This window comes from Capra hircus (genome assembly GCF_001704415.2).
Source record: "Capra hircus breed San Clemente chromosome X unlocalized genomic scaffold, ASM170441v1, whole genome shotgun sequence".
Classification (NCBI taxonomy): Eukaryota; Metazoa; Chordata; class Mammalia; order Artiodactyla; family Bovidae; genus Capra; species Capra hircus.
This window is the reverse complement of record NW_017189517.1, coordinates 38491459-38509987: the sequence shown is the minus strand read 5'-3', so window position 1 is coordinate 38509987 and position 18529 is coordinate 38491459. Positions and strand designations below refer to the sequence as shown.

Sequence of the window (18529 nt, the reverse complement as noted above, 5' to 3'; positions counted from 1 at the left end):
GATGCAATCATCAAAAACAATGTGTTTCTCTATGATAGTTTCAGACAAATGTATGAAAGCAAAAATAGGGCAAGGGTCAGAATATGAACAAAAGTTTAAACTTGCATATTCAGTATTCCTGTAATGGACTGAAGGTGCCAAACATATTTTAAGAAATCTCTGGATGCCAGCTTTCCCAAAGACTAAACTACAGTAAGCATCAATGATGTATTTTTGCAGAATACATACTTCATTTGGGGGCAAATCACACCTGTAGAAGTCAACAGAGCCAGAAGGAATGCATGCCTGACATGCCTATATGAGTTGGGTTATGATAGAAACTTGTGGGTTCGACCCCTGGGTTGCGAAGATCCCCTGGAGGAGAAAATGGCAACCCACTCCAGTATTCTTGCCTGAAGAATCCCATGGACAGAGGAGCCTGGCGGGCTACAGTCCATAGCGTTGTAAAGAGTCAGACACAACTGAGGCAGTTGAGCATTCATGCATGATAGAAACTACCCCAGCAGAAATTATAGGCACTCAAAGCTTCTCTCCTCTCTGGCAAATACAATATCCTTTCATTTCAAAACAAGAGTTGAAAGGAGCCCATTCACTGAAGTTCTTGGCTGTTCTTGTGGATGGGCTAAATCCCAACATTAAAATTAATAGAATGCTCAATTTATTCTTACTTTCTTTTCATTCTTCCCCCTTATGGACAGTAATAAATTCAACATGATACCAAGCTTGGTAACTTCTATATTTGGATTATGCTACAGAGCTGGACAAGATCCCCACATGGAATTGCTTTCCAGCTTTTAATTCATTAAGTATTTTAATTAGCTTAATTATCCACACATTTTCATTTAAAGAGGACCAGTTTCATAAAGGACTTTTATATTTCAATCACATCAGATGTTGTTGATGCTATACACCAACCAAAACAATGATCTTATGTCTTAACTCACATATTTCCCTCTTCCTCTGCCATGTTTTGTTGCCTAACTGAATGGAATGACCAGAGATTTTTCCATATGAACTGTTCTGCTGATTTTACTCTCTCTCTCTCATAAACACACACACCACCCCCGCTTATAATAGTCTTTGAACCCAAGAAACATACTCATCATAGCCAACAATGGTGATTTCAGCAAACAAAGAAAAAACAATCAATATAATGATTTTAAAAAACAATGTTTTTCATTTGAATTTAGATTAGCAAAAATTTTTTTTTAACTGACCACACACAGTTAATAAATGTGTAATGAGAAAAGAACTCTGATATACTGTTGGTGGAAATATAAATTTGGTACAGTGACACTGATGGGCAATTATCAGCATCTTTCAAAATTAAAAAGAAAATTTATCCAATATTTCCACCACTGACGATCTCTCCTACAAAAACATTTTTTCTTCTAGTGCACTAAGATCTATGCTCTAGGATCATCCTTCCACCGTTGTTTTGGAATAGCAAAAACCTAGGGATAAAAACGTAACCTCCATAAATAGAGCACAGGTTTAAATTTATAATAAATCCACACAATGAAAAACAGCACAGTATTTAAATTTGAGTTAAATATGCATTGCCAAAAATTAGAGATTCTAGGTATAAATATCAAAAATACATGGCAAATCAAGTTGGAAAATGAGTCTAAGTTTGAAAAATATTAATAGATTACTCAGACTATATATATCCAAATAAACTATCTGGAAGAAACTATATGCAATATAATGATTAGTTACCTCTGGGAATAAAATTATAAGCGCATTTTTAAATTTTGTTATTCTTTGAACTTTTATTAAGCATAATATACTATTGTAATAAGAAAACTATCAGAACAATTCCAGTACTTGATTTCTAAGATATAGTAAGTTAAAAAAACAAGCAAATAGTTAAGCTGCTACATTTTAAGTATGAAGGAGAAATTTTTTAAAAAAAAAAACATTGGTTTATGAAAGAAAGGAAGGAAATGCCAGAAACTAAAGAAATTAATTACAAATAGTTGTGTGTGTGACCAAGTGCAATAAACAGGTACAGGAATGAGATTTCTTTCACTTAATTCCTTTTTGTAACTGAATTTTCAGTCATGTAAATGTTCTATGTATTAAAAAATTTAATCAAAGATAAAAAAAGCTAATTGGGTAGAGACACAAATTAACTTATTTACATATTGACTAACATAATCACAGAGAAAATTAATTCAAGTATTTTTTAACATAACACTGACTATACAGACTTAGTACGATGAATTCTAAGGATAAAAATATTTGTAAAATATACTTAATTTAGTATAGGTTTGTTGTCAGTAGTACTTTTGGTGTAGTAGCTTTGAAATCATTTTGAATGAACTAAAGTTAAAATATTAAGTACATCAATGTTGATGAGAATGAGGATTCCCACTGTGGGAAAAGGAGATAAAAATATGGAATGGATAAAAGTGCGGAAGAACCCTATCATATTGTATTTGAATCAAAAGCATCAGAATTAAATCACAATTACAAAATATTTCTAAGTACCATAGTCACTGGAAGAAATCAGGAAAATGGCTCATTCCAGAGCTAGGGAAGATAAAATATGAAGGCAACCCTGGCATATATTAATGACAAAAAGCAAAGAAGTGCTAAAAGAAGGATGGGGTATTAAAAAGTAACAGGGAAACTTCCACTTCACGCCATGATGTTATAAACTGGAACTAGACTAGCTCTATCCACAGAAAGTGATGATAAAAGTGGACAAAATATGTGAAACAACCGCTTTCAGACCATGAAAGATTATGATCTCAAAGAAGAGAAAAACTCATGTGGTAAGGTCCACAATCAAACCAGCTCTCCACCTGGAGACAATTCCCCAACAATAGCACAGTGAATTGAAGTCCTAACAGCTCAGAAGTTCTGCTGAAGCTGTAGAGATCAGGGAAGGTAAAACAGTTGGCACCTTCCATAAAAGGAGAGAGTTCACTGAGGGAAGCTTATGGAATCTGTATGTGGATTCTCTTTGAGCCCTTGGCTGAACATTGAGCCGAACATGCACAGGGTACGACTGCTAGTCTTTTCATCACAGTGTGACTACTACAAGGTTAATAATAAAACAGTGATATTAGAGGAGAAACACTGCTGGGGAATTCCTTATTGATATCTGAGCATTCAACTAAGATTCCAGAAAGATCCTGCTTTAGGAGAAAGAACTATGCTATAGATAGGGTCTATACTACACCCTCCCCAGCAAAGCCTGAGTCAAGTTGTAATAAGATTGACAGGGGAAAAAAAGATTACAGATTGAGTCCCACCAAGAAATAGATGTTCAGGACATGTTTTGGCTTTTCTATTCACCTATTCTAATAAAGCATACAGCTAAGCAGCAAAAATTCAGGATTACTAATTGAACTGCTGTTAGAACAAACGCAAATAGCCTTTCAGTCCAATTCAGTACAGCCGCTCAGTTGTTTCCAACTCTTTGTGACCCCATGAATTGCAGCACACCAGGCCTCCCTGTCCATCACCAACTCCCAGAATTTACTCAAACTCATGGCCATTGGGTCGGTGATACCATCCAATCATTTCATCCTCTGTCATCCTCTTCTCTACCTGCCTTCAATCTTTCCCAGCATCAGGGTCTTTTCAAATAAGTCAGTTCTTCACATCAGATGGCCAAAGTATTGGACTTTCAGCTTCAACATCACTCCTTCCAATGAACATTCAGGCTGATTTCCTTTAGGATGGACTGGCTGGATCTCCTTGCAGTCCAAGGGACTCTCAAGAGTCTTCTCCAACACCACAGTTCAAAAGTATCAGTTCTTCAGTGCTCAGCTTTCTTTATAGTCCAACTCTCACAACCACACATGACTACTGGAAAAACCATAGCCTTGACTAGACGGACCTTGGTTGGCAAGTAATGTCTCTGCTTTGTAATATGCTGTCTAGGTTGGTCATAACTTTCCTTCCAAGGAGTAAGTGTCTTTTGCTTTCATGGCTGCAATCACCATCCGCAGTGATTTTGGAGCCCCCAAAATAAAGTCTGCCACTGTTTCCATTGTTTCTCCATCCATTTGCCATGAATTGATGGGACTGGATGCCATGATTTTAGTTTTCTGAATGTTGAGCTTTAAACCAACTTTTTCACTCTCCTCTTTCACTTTCATCAAGAGGCTCCTTAGATTTTCTTCACTTTCTGCTATAAGGGTGGTGTCATCTGAATATCTGAGGTTATTGATATTTCTCCCAGCAATCTTGATTCCAGCTTGTGCTTCTTCCAGCCCAGCGTTTCTCATGATGTACTCTTCATAGAAGTTAAATAAGCAGGGTGACAATATACAGCCTTGAGGTACTCCTTTTCCTATTTGGAACCAATCTGTTGTTCCATGTCCAGTTCTAACTGTTGCTTCCTGACCTGCATACAGATTTCTCAAGAGGCAGGTTATGTGGTCTAGTATTCCCATCTCTTTTAGAATTTTCCACAGTTTATTGTGATCCACACAGTCAAAGGCTTTGGCATAGTCAATAAAGCAGAAATAGATGTTTTTCTGGAACTCTCTTGCTTTTTTGATGATCCAGCGGATGTTGGCAATTTGATCTCTGGTTCCTCTGCCTTTGCCAAAACCAGCTTGAACATCTGGAAGTTCACGGTTCACGTACTGTTGAACTCTGGCTTGGAGAATTTTGAGCGTTACTTCCCTAGTGTGTGAGATGAGTGCAATTATGAAGTAGTTTGAACATTCTTTGACATTCCCTTCCTTTGGGACTAGAATGAAAACTGACCTTTTCCAGTCCTGTGGCCACTGCTGAGTTTTCCAAATGTGCTGGCATATTGAGTGCAGCACTTTCACAGCATCATCTTTCAGGATTTGAAATAGCTCAACTGGAATTCCATCATCTCCACTAGCTTTATTCATAGTGATGCTTCCTAAGGCCCACTTGACTTCACATTCCAGGATGTCTGACTCTGAGTGAGTGATCACACCATCGTGATTATCTGGGTCATGAAGATCTTTTTTGTACAGTTCTTCTGTGTATTCTTGCCACTTCTTAATATCTTCTTCTGTTAGGTCCATACCATTTCTGTCCTTTATTGTGCACAACTTTGCATGAAATATTCCCTTGGTATCTCTAATTTTCTTGAAGAGATCTCTAGTCTTTTCCATTGTATTGTTTTCCTCTATTTCTTTGCACTGATCACTTAGGAAGGCTTTCTTATCTCTCCTTCCTATTCTTTGAAACTTTGCATTCAAACTGGTATATCTTTCCTTTTCTCCTTTGATTTTGGCTTTTCTTCTTTTCACAGCTATTTGTAAGGCCTCCTCAGACAGCCAGTTTGCTTTTTGGCATTTCTTTTTCTTGGGGATGGTCTTGATCCCTGTTTCCTGTACCTCCGTCCATAGTTCATCAGGTACTCTCTCTATAAGATCTAGTCCCTTAAATCTATTTCTCACTTCCAATGCATAATTGTAAGGGATTTGATTTAGGTCATACCTGAATGGTCTAGTGGTTTTCCCTACTTTCTTTAATTTAAGTCTGAATTTGGCAATAAGGAGTTCATGACCTGAGCCACAGTCAGCTCCTGGTCTTGTTTTAGCTGACTGTATAGAGCTTCTCCACCTTTGGGTGCAAAGAATAATCAATCTGATTTCAGTGATGACCATCTGGTGATGTCCATGTGTAGAGTTTTCTCTTGTGTTGTTGGAAGAAGGTATTTGCGATGACCAGTGCATTCTCTTGGCAGAACTCTGTTAGCCTTTGCCCTGCTTCATTCTGTATTCCAAGGCCAAATTTGCCTGTTACTCCAGGTGTTTCTTGACTTCCTACTTTTGCATTCCAGTCCCCTACAATGAAAAGGACATCTTTTTTGGGTGTTAGTTCTAGAAGGTCTTGTAGGTCTTCATAGAACCGTTCAACTTCAGCTTCTTCAGCATTACTGGTTGGGGCATAGACTTGGATAACTGTGATATTGAATGGTTTGCCTTGGAAACAAACAGAGATCATTCTATTTTGAGACTGCATCCAAGTACTGCATTTCGGACTCTTTTGTTGACTATGATGGCTACTCCATTTATTCTTAGGGATTCTTGCCCACAATAATAGATATAATGGTCATCTGAGTTAAATCCAGCAATACCCTTTAGAGGAACATAACAGAATTGAGTATCTCTACAATGTAGGTCCTACAAATTCCAATACTCTATACAAATAAAAATAAAAAAATACTTGACATGGCAAAAAAGGAACCCCCATCAAGTCAATCCAAAATGTATCTAAAATTACCCACCTTATGCCAGAAGGCCTTCACATCCTCATTACCACAAGGGACTACATTTCTGTAGCTGTTTAAGATATCTTGGTACTTCTTCAGTTTCCTTCAAACACTAAATCACTGAAAAATAGCTTTATTATGGTAATCCTCCAGATGTACTGACTCCAAGATGACCAAATTTGGGTTCAGAATTAAACAAACCCTCTCATCAAGTTGATAACCCTATTTATTTTCCTTCTAATGAGGCAATCCAGGCTAGGAGAGCTGAATTCCAACATTGCCTAAGCAACAGTAGCAGCAAAAGCAAGAAAAAAGCAAAGTGGACAAGTTAATGCCCGTCCTGTCCCACCACCCCGCCAAATAAAGTACATGGCAGGAAGTGAAGAGGAGCTAAAAAGCCTCTTGATGAAAGTAAAAGAGGAGAGTGAAAAAGTAGGCTTAAAGCTCAACATTCAGAAAATGAAGATCATGGCATCCGGTCCCATCACTTCATGGGAAATAGATGGGGAAACAGTGGAAACAGTGTCAGACTTTATTTTGGGGGGCTCCAAAATCACTGCAGATGGTGACTGCAGCCATGAAATTAAAAGAAAGACGCTTACTCCTTGGAAGAAAAGTTATGACCAACCTAGATAGCATATTCAAAAGCAGAGACATTACTTTGCCGACTAAGGTCCGTCCAGTCAAGGCTACGGTTTTTCCTGTGGTCATGTATGGATGTGAGAGTTGGACTGTGAAGAAGGCTGAGCACCGAAGAATTGATGCTTTTGAACTGTGGTGTTGGAGAAGACTCTTGAGAGTCCCTTGGACTGTAAGGAGATCCAACCAGTCCATTCTGAAGGAGATCAACCCTGGGATTTCTTTGGAAGGAATGATGCTAAAGCTGAAACTCCAGTACTTTGGCCACCTCATGTGAAGTGTTGACTCACTGGAAAAGACTCTGATGCTGGGAGGGATTGGGGGCAGGAGGAGAAGGGGATGACAGAGGATGAGATGGCTGGATGGCATCACTGACTCGATGGACGTGAGTCTGAGTGAACTCTGGGAGTTGGTGATGGACAGGGAGGCCTGGCATGCTGTGATTTATGGGGTCGCAAAGAGTCGGACACAACTGAGCGACTGAACTGAACTGATACCCTAGGAACATAATATTTCAGGTTAGGCAAAATAGTTAAATAGAAGCCCCCGAGTGATCTCTTCCTGAGAAAGAGTTGTTTCCCCATGTATCCTATTAAAAATTAATTTCACACAATTAAAAGTCCTCTACTAGATATTTCTGCCATTAGCCTTTGTCATGATATTAGCCAATTCCCTGCCATAAAGACAACTTTAAGTAAACATATTTCTTCATTAGAGTAGACTTTCTAAATGACCTTATCTATTTAGTACTAAATTTAGAGAAGGCCAGTGCTGCATGACCTCATGAGTATTCTGTGAGTAAGATGACACGCCCACAATTTATAATCCTTGAAATTAGATGCTGTGCATTTTAGTATGTTCTACTGTGACCAAGCTCTAGATGCAATCTCAGAGTCATCTTTACTGTTTCCCAAGCAAGGGTTGATGACTGGGTTTAGCTAGTGTGAATGGGCATTACCTAAAAGCATAACTTTTGCTGTGGCTTGTAAAAATTGCATAATACCAAAAAACAGGAGGTTTGTTTCAATGTGCCCAGACTAGATTTTTTTTCATTGAATTTTTTTATTATTTTGCCTGATTGACAAGAACAGAAAAAGGAACTTCCACTCCTTGGTAGTCTGTTTCATGCATATGGAGGTACTTGGCATAAGTATTTATAGGATCTTAGTGAAAGGGATTCCTGTTTATAATGAACTGCACAGAAATCAGTATAACTGATGCCACATCTGGCACTAAACAGTTATAAATGTTAATGAGTAAAGGGCACAATCATTTTTCATTTTTGACTTTAAGGAAAGAAATAAGGGGATAAAATAAAAGTTCTGCTGGTAATTCTACTAACAACTATGCAAGTTTCATCCATATTTCTTTAACTGGCAAAGGCCAAAGGACCTCACAGACTCTATGAAACAAAATTTTGTACTACAGATTTGCCAGAGCAACTTTTAATGTTCATCAAATGATAAGGCCAACTCAAATAGGATCACCATAATGAGAATGCAAATAATTCTATTTCCTACATAAAGCAATATTAACAGCAGTATTGGGGCTAGGACAGGGGTTATGATGAAAGTGGCTAAATATAGGGAAAGAGTGAAAAGAACTGCTCCAAAGGACCTCCATTTTCATCAGCTTTATTATTGCTATCTTTTAGCCACTAAGACATGCCTGACTCTTTTGCAACAGCATGGACTGTAGCCTGCCAGGTTCCTTTGTCTATGGGATTTCCCAGGCAAGAATACTGGAATGGGTTGCCGCTTGCTTCTCCAGAGAATTTTCACACCCCAAGGATCAAACCTGTGTCTCTCATGTCTCCTCTATTGGCAGTTCTTTACCACTTTACCAATGAGCCACCTGGGAAGCCCCTTTCATCAACTTAGGATGTCTTTTACGCATTTCATGCTTATTTCTTGTTTCCAAATTTTGAAATAAAAAAGAACACAGACATGCACAACCCATCATCAACCTATTAGTCTTCCCTTTCTTCCTGTTAATAGAAGCAAGAAGCTGTAGGAAAAAAGACCAACTGTATTCAAGCCATGTCCACTGCCCAAATCTGTACGAAAAGTTTTATACCAATATTATAATTACTATATATCCTAGTTGAAGGTAAACAGATGGGCAAGGGGAGACTGAAATCAGTCAAACACATTCACTCTAAGGGGACTATCTTTTAGGACCTTTCTTCAATAAAGCTCACTGAAGATATGACACCACTTGCCCATGCTAAGAAGACAAAGCTAAGAACCCGAAGCCAGTCTCACAGCTGATGAGTAAAGAATAAGGGGGCAAAGCATTAAAAAGTTGATCTTTAAGGACATCTGCACATCATTGAAAACTACATCTACGTATGTGTGTGTGTGTGTGTGTGTGTGTGTGTGTGTGTACATATATATATTTTTTAACAGCATCCTTCCTCATAAGCAACAAGCAATCAAGAAAACAAGACAGCATACACAGGTAGACACTTATTTTTGTTTTTCAGATAGAATTTTACTTGAATTAAGTTATCATAATATAGATGGCTTTTTAAGCTCTCAATTAATTTGTTTTTTCTTTTTTTACTTTCAGACTCTGCTGCAGACATTATGACATAACCAAGTGAGGAAATTGGGATCCAGCCCAAAAGGCTATATTGCTAGTAAGGAATATCTCCAAGAATTTTATTTAAGCAATAATCAATCTGAGCCAAGATTGCAAGTGAAAATGTGACTTCAAAGTAAGGCAAGGAAAGACCGTTACATAAAACATGCCAAGTTGAAGATACTATAGGTAAAATGTTACACACAAATACAGCTCAAAGAGAGTCCCAATATAGAAATACATGTTAAAGACATATGTAAGTATTTAATAGGAAAGGAAAAGCCAACATATTCTCCTATCTTTACCATTTCAGAATCCTTTGGACCTCAGTAGTGTTACTCTATTGTATTACCTGTGAACCACTTTTGTGAAGACTTAATACACTATCATCTGAAGAACAATACTATTCTTTAGCAATTTGAATTATTAAGTATTCTCACCTTAGAAAACAAGTATTAACCAAATTCCAAGCTCCTGTGAGTATTTATTGCTTTGAAAAATAAGCATGTACTTATTGCCTGGGTTTTATACTTAATGAGAAAGTAAAGACTATACATTTAATTCTAGGATATAAGTGAATTAGAAACCAGCAGAAAACCCCATCATAGTCTTTTGTTTCCACATAATAATACAGTCCTCACTGTCTTACTGGAATGATTACAGACAGAAAATCAATTCTTAAAATCTCATGCATGGTTTGTAATTATAGCTAAAATGTATAATCAAAGCTGAAAGACATATATCCAAGTGTTATTAAACAATGATTAAACTTTGATTGGGATATCTACTGGCTACAGCTAATCTTTCAGTACAATCATGGCTGCCTGCCAGACCACCATATTCTAGGAAAGATATTTCTTCTCAAGAAATTCCTCTTCAGGCAATTAGCTAATATGTCCAAACTCAGCAGCTTTAAACCTCTGCCTGTTAGGGATTTGGTGCAAATGTGAAGATGCGAAGAACTAAAGCTCACTGATATTTGTCAAAAGCTTTCATTTAAACTGTAACATGGCAGACGCAATTAGGAGACAAAGAATATATACTTTGAAAGGTTTCCCGTCTTCTCAGTTGCAAATGTTCACTCCCAGGTGTATATTCACTAGCAAATGTAACCAAACCTAAAAAGGCCCTGAACCAATCATGGTCCAACTGAGAGTATACTGCCATTGAAATTGAACAAAATTCCACTGGTTTCCCAACATTTTCTCAGTAGTAGGCTAAAATCTCATTTTTGCCTTGGCTACTTTCCAACATAGCTGGATTACAAGTGATTCTGTTTAAAGATATTCATAGTTAAAGACACAGATGCTCTCTAGATGCTCACAAAAAAGCACATATTTTTGACCAAATCATGAGAAGTTGCCAACCACTTACCAGAATTTCTCTTTGACACCATCTTCAAATTTGTGCTGACTACATAACTGACTACAAGAGCCAAAAGAAATGGTGGCTTCATCGTTCACTTTCCTTGGCAGCTGAAAAGTCAAAAAAGGATATGAAGTTTGAATCACAAATCTTGGCCTCAACAAAGCAACAGCTATAATTTCACACATCTTAAAGGCACATTACAGAAACAATGACATTTTGGTGATTTCTGGCTTTATTTTTATGCAAATGGAAGAAAATATGAAAGTTCACAATTGCATCATGTCAAAGTTTCCCGCTTTAGAACTTTTCAATGATTTCCCACTGGATTTAGAGTAAAATCTGAAGTCCTTTCATTCGAGTTTCATGGGCCTGCAGGAAAGGTGCTGCCGCCTGTTTGATATTCCTCCTCATTGGCTATGCTCCAGCCACGATGGACATCATTATACCTGTCACCGGAACAAACCTTAGTCATTTCCACCTCCTGACCTTTGCATTGTGAGGTCCTTCTAAGATACCCCTCCCCACTCTTCACTTAACGTTCTTTAACATCCTATAGGTCTCAGTTCCACAAAAAGGCCTTTCCTGCCTACCCAATCTTAAAGTCTCACTCTGTCATTCACAAGCTTACCTCCTTGCTTGTTTTATTCATAAGACTGATTAGCACTTACAAGTACTGTGTTTAGTTACATGACAGGAATCATTTTTACTCAACTTTGACACTGATGCTTTATTTTTTTATTAAATTTTTTATTTTTTTTTAAATTTTAAAATCTTTAATTCTTACATGCGTTCCCAAACATGAACCCCCCTCCCACCTCCCTCCCCACAACATCTCTCTGGGTCATCCCCATGCACCAGCCCCAAGCAAGCTGCACCCTATTTCAGACATGGACTGGCGATTCAATTCTTACATGACAGTATACATGTTGGAATTCCCATTCTCCCAAATCATCCCACCCTCTCCCTCTCCCTCTGAGTCCAAAAGTCTGGTATACACATCTGTGTCTTTTTTCCTGTCTTGCATACAGGGTCGTCATTGCCATCTTCCTAAATTCCATATATATGTGTTAGTATACTGTATTGGTGTTTTTCTTTCTGGCTTACTTCACTCTGTATAATTGGCTCCAGTTTCACCCATCTCATCAGAACTGATTCAAATGAATTCTTTTTAACGGCTGAGTAATACTCCATTGTGTATATGCTTTAAAATCGACAGCCCCGGGGCTTCTCTGGTGGCTCAGCAGTAGGGAATCAGCCTGCCAGTGCAAGAGAAAAGGGTTCCATTCTGTTCCAGGAAGATCCCACATGCCTCAGAGCAACTAGGCCCATGTGCTCTAGAGCCCGGGAGCCGCAACTACTGAGCCTGCATGCTGCAACTACCTGAAACCCACACACAATGAGAAACTCTGGCATCACAAGGAATATCCCCCCACCACGACTAAACACCCGTGCAGCAACGAAGATGGCCAACAATTAATAAATAATTTTTAAAATAATAATAAAATAGAATCAACAGCCTTGAATCTTAAATAATTGGAATAAAACTGTTCCAAAATGAAAAATAACTGAGAAAAGTACGGAATTGAACTGAGATATTGTTAAAGAGCCCACAAAACTGAAGTGTGATCAGTAGGCATTTGAGGAAAAAAATGTTTTTAAGTATTTATCCCATTGGGTTAAGACTTCAGTAAATCGGTTCCTGTATGAGGATTCATCTAGAATCCTTTAAAAAGCAGAATATAAGCATCAAAGAGGTACACTGGGCTCATTATAAATCCAAGATAGAAAAACAGCCTAGGGAACCATGAATGTGAAACCAAAGTGATCCCTGAAATAATGAATGTAAGACAAGAACAGGCACTGGATTTAAAGAGCCAGAATTCCATATAAAGATTTTTTTTTTCTCAATAATTGGTTTGTACCTAAAAGTGCAGAATATGATCCAGAATGAATGGGTAAAAGGATGATATCAAGAGCTGCTAAGTCACTTCAGTCGTGTCCGACTCTGTGCGACCCCATAGACGGCAGCCCACCAGGCTCCTCCGTCCCTGGGATTCTCCAGGCAAGAACACTGGAGTGGGTTGCCATTTCCTTCTCCAATGCATCAAAGTGAAAAGTGAAAGAAGTCACTCAGTCATGTCCGACTCTTAGCGACCCCACGACTGCAGCCCACCAGGCTCCTCCATCCATGGGAGTTTCCAGGCAAGAGTACTGGAGTGGGTTGCCAGTGCCTTCTTCAAGAACTGGGTAGTATCTTATTTTCCCAGAATTGACCAAAAAAGATCCATCTGATACCTTAAATTCAGGGAAATTCCAGTTTGTTGTATGAGGCTACCAGTTCAGCTATTCAGGGCAGCTAGTTCCTTATCATACTGTCCCCCAACTCCATCAATAAACAGAGTCATCAGAAGGAAGAGGAGGTCTTTTGATAACAAAGAAGGACTTTGCTTGATAAGGCTTTCTTTGATAACAAAGAAAGTCCAGTTGACATGCTGGACTTCCCCTGTACCACTGAGGCAGGAATAGAGAGCCCTGGGGCAAGATGGTATGTTGGTGATTTCCAGATGACCAGGAGGCCAACACTAATCCCTTCCCATCCTGAACACACACCAAATTTCTGTTCCTGTCCTTCACTATCTCCTGGAGTCTGCTCAAACTCATGCCCATTGATTCGCTGATGCCATCCAACAATCATTCTCTGTCACACCTTTCTCCTGCCCTCAATCTTTCCAGTTGGATTTGACATATTACCAAAGATCTACATAAGATTGGGTACATAGATGATTCTTGTCGTAGGCTTTGCAACATGGGGCAAAATGAGTATAATTGAGAGGAAAGTACGATGCCACGAGCTGCAACTCTGAGGGAAATCAAATCTTGCCAGGGATTTCCAACGTCCAGAGGAGACGCTTGGAGGAGAATCTCATTAGCCTGTAGTAACTATTGCCTATTTATGCCACACACATAGACAGCTGGAAGAGCTGTTATGACCAACCAAGGAGAAAGACACAAACAGTCGAAGCATTTTTTTTTTCCCTCTCTTTTATCCTGTCACACCTCTCCAATGAAACACCAAAGGAAAAAGTACAGAGAAAAGAGGTGGAAAGGGGTAAATGCATGAAAACCTACCACGCACACACCAAATTCCTAGCCATGAGAGCCACATGTCTCATCTGTGAGAAAAAAAAAAAAAAAAGGATGATGCAATATTTGAATCAGACAGGATCTTGGACTAAGAGAAAGACTTTAAAATCAGAATGAAACTCAGAAAATATCTGATGAATGATAGCATCAGACTGAAATTTTTACTACTTTCCCTGACTCCTATCGGCAAAAGAAAGTACAGCACAGCACTTGAAGTAGGAATTATTAGGAAAAAATTGTACCATTTCGTGTTTATACTTCAATGAGTTGAAACTTGATAAATCAGTTACATTCATTAGCTTGGTTGTGTTTGCCCGCTCCTTGACCACTAGAATGTAAGCTATGAGGGCAGTCACTTAGTCATTAACTGTTATATTCTCAGCATCTATCATAGAGCTTGACACATGATAGGTTATCAGTAAATATTTTAATAAATTAAAGGAGAATATCAATGTAGAATACATCATATCAAGAGTTCAATAATACAAATAAATTATAGCTTTTAGTGTTTTTCCCCCCAAGTTACCCATTTATTTGAAATAGAATGTCTCTTATCTAATATGTTGTTGTTGTTGTTTTAGTTACTAAGTTGGATCTGAGTCTTTTGAGACCCTGTGGACCAAACCCTGACAGGTTCCTCTGTCCATGGGATTTCCCAGGCAAGAATACAAGAATGGGTTGCCATTTCCTCCTCCAGGGGATCTTCCCAAACCAGGGACCGAACTCAGAACTCCTGCATTGGCAGGTGGATTATTTACCACTGAGCCAGAGTCCATTATCTAATAAACAATTATTCAAATCTCAGATGGGCCCATCTTCTGCTGTAGCAGACTCTCTTGGTACCATACTCATATCCTCTTGGCCCTCCCAAAAGTCATCTGCATAGAAGTATTCCTATGTGTCTTTGCCAGAGGTGTTTCTCTATCTGCAAAAGTAGCTTGAATAGCATAGGAGGCTGACTGGAAGTTCCAAGTTGTTAATGCACCATGAGTGATTCCCATTCAATGATAAGAGTTGGTGAATAAATAGCCCAGCTTTCTGACCTCTTGGAATGTTCCAGTAGGTTTAAGTGGCAAACTGCTCATTAACACACTCTGATTTTCCTCCCTTCTACTCTGACCTTGCCATTCCTTTCAGTACTTGCTGAGATTAACTCCCAAATAAACTGTCTGCTCAGTCATGTTCGATTCTTTGCAACCCCATGGACTGCACCCTGCCAGGTTCCACTGTCCATTGGATTTCCTAGGCAAGAATACTGGAGTGGGTTGCCATTTCCTACTCTAGGGGACTGTCCCAACCCAGGGATCAAACCATCATCTCCTGCATTGGCAGGGACATTCTTTATCACTGTGCCACTGAGAAACTCTAATAAACTAATTTTTGTCTTTGGGTCTGCTTTTAGGAAAGATCGTATACCACGACTGTGAAAATGCCACTGTAAGCTCCACACAATTCTTTGTTTTATAACAACTGTCCAATTTCTAGCTCAAAAGATTATGTACGTGCTGTGCTTTCAAAAGAAGGCTCATTATTCAAAATTTTCCTGAACCACAGGCACATTCCAGTTCTCCTATCCTGCCTCAATTTTTTTTGGAACTTATATCACACCCCCAATGACTTTTATAAGAACATTGGCTATTGGCTCATCTCTGATTTACTTCCTCCTCCTGTATTCACTCACTCACCAACTCAACCTTGTTGGTTAGATATTAGGAGTCTTCCATATTCTCCCTACCCTCAACCCATCTTATTCATGATTGTATCTTTACTATTTCTATCTAAAAGCTGACAGTTTATAAGGGCTATAATTTGCCAAGACAAAATATCATTTTATGGATTCTAATATTTTATCAATGATGACAGAATTAAAGATCATTTGAAAAAGACTTTTAAAAATATTACTTTACCCAGTAGTTACATTTTTCACCCAAAGAACTATATTTCATATCTGTTATTCAGAGATATTAAGAGTAGAAAATAGCTGACAAAAAAATACCTCTATTTCCTTATTTAATTGACCCCTTCCTATTATCTGTGAAATTAAAAGCTTAGTGCTTGACTTTGACTAGCAAAATCATCATTGGAATTGATAGAAAAATCATCATTGGAATTGAATATGTTAACCACAAAATTATTCCATATACACCCTGTCTTGTCAATTCAAGTCAGTGGGGATTAGAAAAATAATGTGTCGAGTTTTTTAATCTGTATATTTGCTAATCTATTTCCGCAGAAGCATTTATTAATTTAACAAACTTTGATGAATAACTATTACATTTTATGATAATAACTTATTGAGCATTTTGTGTGTGCCAGACAATGCACTGAACTGTAACCTATTAATGACCTTGTGAGCTATTATTATCTTCATTTTACTTTTCAGAAAACTGATACTTGTGACTTATCGAAGGCCACAACAATAGTAAATTAAGGAAGAAAGGATTTAATTTTAGTTCTTTAAGACTACAAAGTCCAAGCTGTTAACCACTAGTAAACTATATTTGCCCTAGTAATAAGATACTATAGGACTCGTAAACCATGTGTAGGATTATAAAACATCGTTTCTTCCTGTCTAATGTGCATGCATGCCAGAGTGCTTAGCCAAGTACTAGACAGTAAAGAACAACCTGTATATGTTAAGTGCTAAGGGAATATAAAGTAAGAAGAGTGTTTGGTAGCATGTTCAGTAGGTGATTCAGATTTGCCATTGAAAGGGGAAACCTGCCAAACTATCAATTCAAACAGTCAAAAAGAAAGGCCATTGCAATCATTAATTAATTAAATCATTAATTAAATTTATTAATTAATAAATTAATTTAAATTTAATTTAATAATTTAATTTATGGACATAACAATGTTCATCTGCAGTAGCAAATAACCTGAAATATAGTAAATGATCAAGAAATGTGACCACTGGATTCCCAATATACATTTCCACACATGTGTTTAAACACTAAAGTGTCAGAAGCTGCTCAGGTTATCCCCTGGAAATGTTATACTGAAATTTAGGTTTATTACATTATAAATTTTTTCTCTTGGTGATTTTTACAATCAACTTACTGTTGTGTGAAGAAAGTGTACAGAAGCATGTATATTTGATGTGATGGCAATTATGCTGCTATTCAATTATTTTGAAATTACTTTTCTCCCTCCAAAAAGGGTCTTCCTCTTACTGTGGCTATAAATATGCAGTGATCCTCATTCCTAAAGTTCATATACCCCTGAGGGCTTTGTATTTACTGATTTCCTATGTTCATTACGTAAAAATCCTAAAAGGCCACATGAGCAATTCTAAAACCTGAAGACACTGGCACAATGGCTCATGAATGGCTCCTCTCCTTTGAGTACCAAATCTTAATACGAGGAGGGCCATCTTGACAAGAGTTTTCAAAAATGTAATTGAACTAAATCTTTTGGCAGATAATTGTAATAAGAATGTTATGCTCAAATGGTTTTCAAGTGTAGTTTGTAAATTACCTTCTCTACTTTACTTTCTTCCTCCTTTAAAGTACCAGGCATGTCAGGATTCTGATTCATGTTAATTTTTTTTTAAATATCTGTATGATGTTCTCTTGACTCTAGAAGCCAAAACATGTTTAATTTATGAATATATTTTGACACAACTGAAAGGGCCAACTAGATATATCAGCTAGGTTGCAGAGAATATTCAATAATATCATTTCTTAATACAATCTTGTGAGAGACAATTTTGTTATTTAGGATGTCTTCCAATCATTTGGACCAGTCAGTCATATATATGTTGATATAATCTCAAACAAATTAGAAATTACAAACACACACACAATCCATATATATATCATAGATTATATATAAAGATAATTCACTTTCAAAGGCAGTTCTGTCTAACACACATTCATCTCAATCTCTTATATCTTCTAATTCCAGTCATCTGCAATGAAGTCTAGTATTCATATAGAGATGACCCTGAGGTCTTATTATATTTTCAATCAGGAAACAAAGATACAATAATTTAAATTAGATTTTACCTACTCAGAAGGAACAGTTGGTTCTCAATTTGACTCAAATTTGGAAAACTTCAATAGTTATATAGTCCAGACATCAACCAATCAAGAAATCATTTGATGCCCTATCCCCCATACCCTGAACTCCTTCCTATTATATGAAAACAACTGTATGACATGTCAGCCCATTCTACTATTTTTTTAACAGTTACAAATTGAAGTCAAAACAAAGAGACATGGAGACTGAAACCAAGGAAGCCAGAAATACAGAAGTAGGAAGACAGAGACAGCTAAAGAAACAGATTGGAAAGAGAAAAAATACACACAGAGGAGACATGGAGAGATAGATCAAATAGAGAAGCAGAGGCTGATCAAATGAGGGAAACGGAGACGCAAAAAGCTGACATATTGATAAAGAAGGGAAAACAAGTGATAAGAGGAATTATGGAGGAGGAACATCTAAGAGATAGCAGAAAAGAAAAAGAGGGTCAAAAAAGAAGCTAACAAAGAGGAAAAAATTGGTTATAAGCAATTCTAGAAGTCCAGGTGCATGACAAAAACTGACTATATCTCCAACTATTATTTCTTCTTT

The 18529-nt window shown here is 37.6% G+C and overlaps 1 protein-coding gene across 1 annotated transcript in view; it reads right to left on the bottom strand.

The window, feature by feature from the left end:
- IL1RAPL2 (interleukin 1 receptor accessory protein like 2) overlaps window positions 1–10921 on the bottom strand; it is a 1078037-nt gene extending 1067116 nt beyond the window's left edge. Inside the window, exon 1 of the mRNA XM_018044315.1 lies at window positions 10817–10921. Within this exon, the coding sequence (XP_017899804.1) occupies window positions 10817–10898 (82 nt within the window). The 5' untranslated portion in view covers window positions 10899–10921. The remainder of the gene's footprint in view (window positions 1–10816) is intronic.
- Between the last annotated feature and the right edge of the window lie 7608 nt (window positions 10922–18529).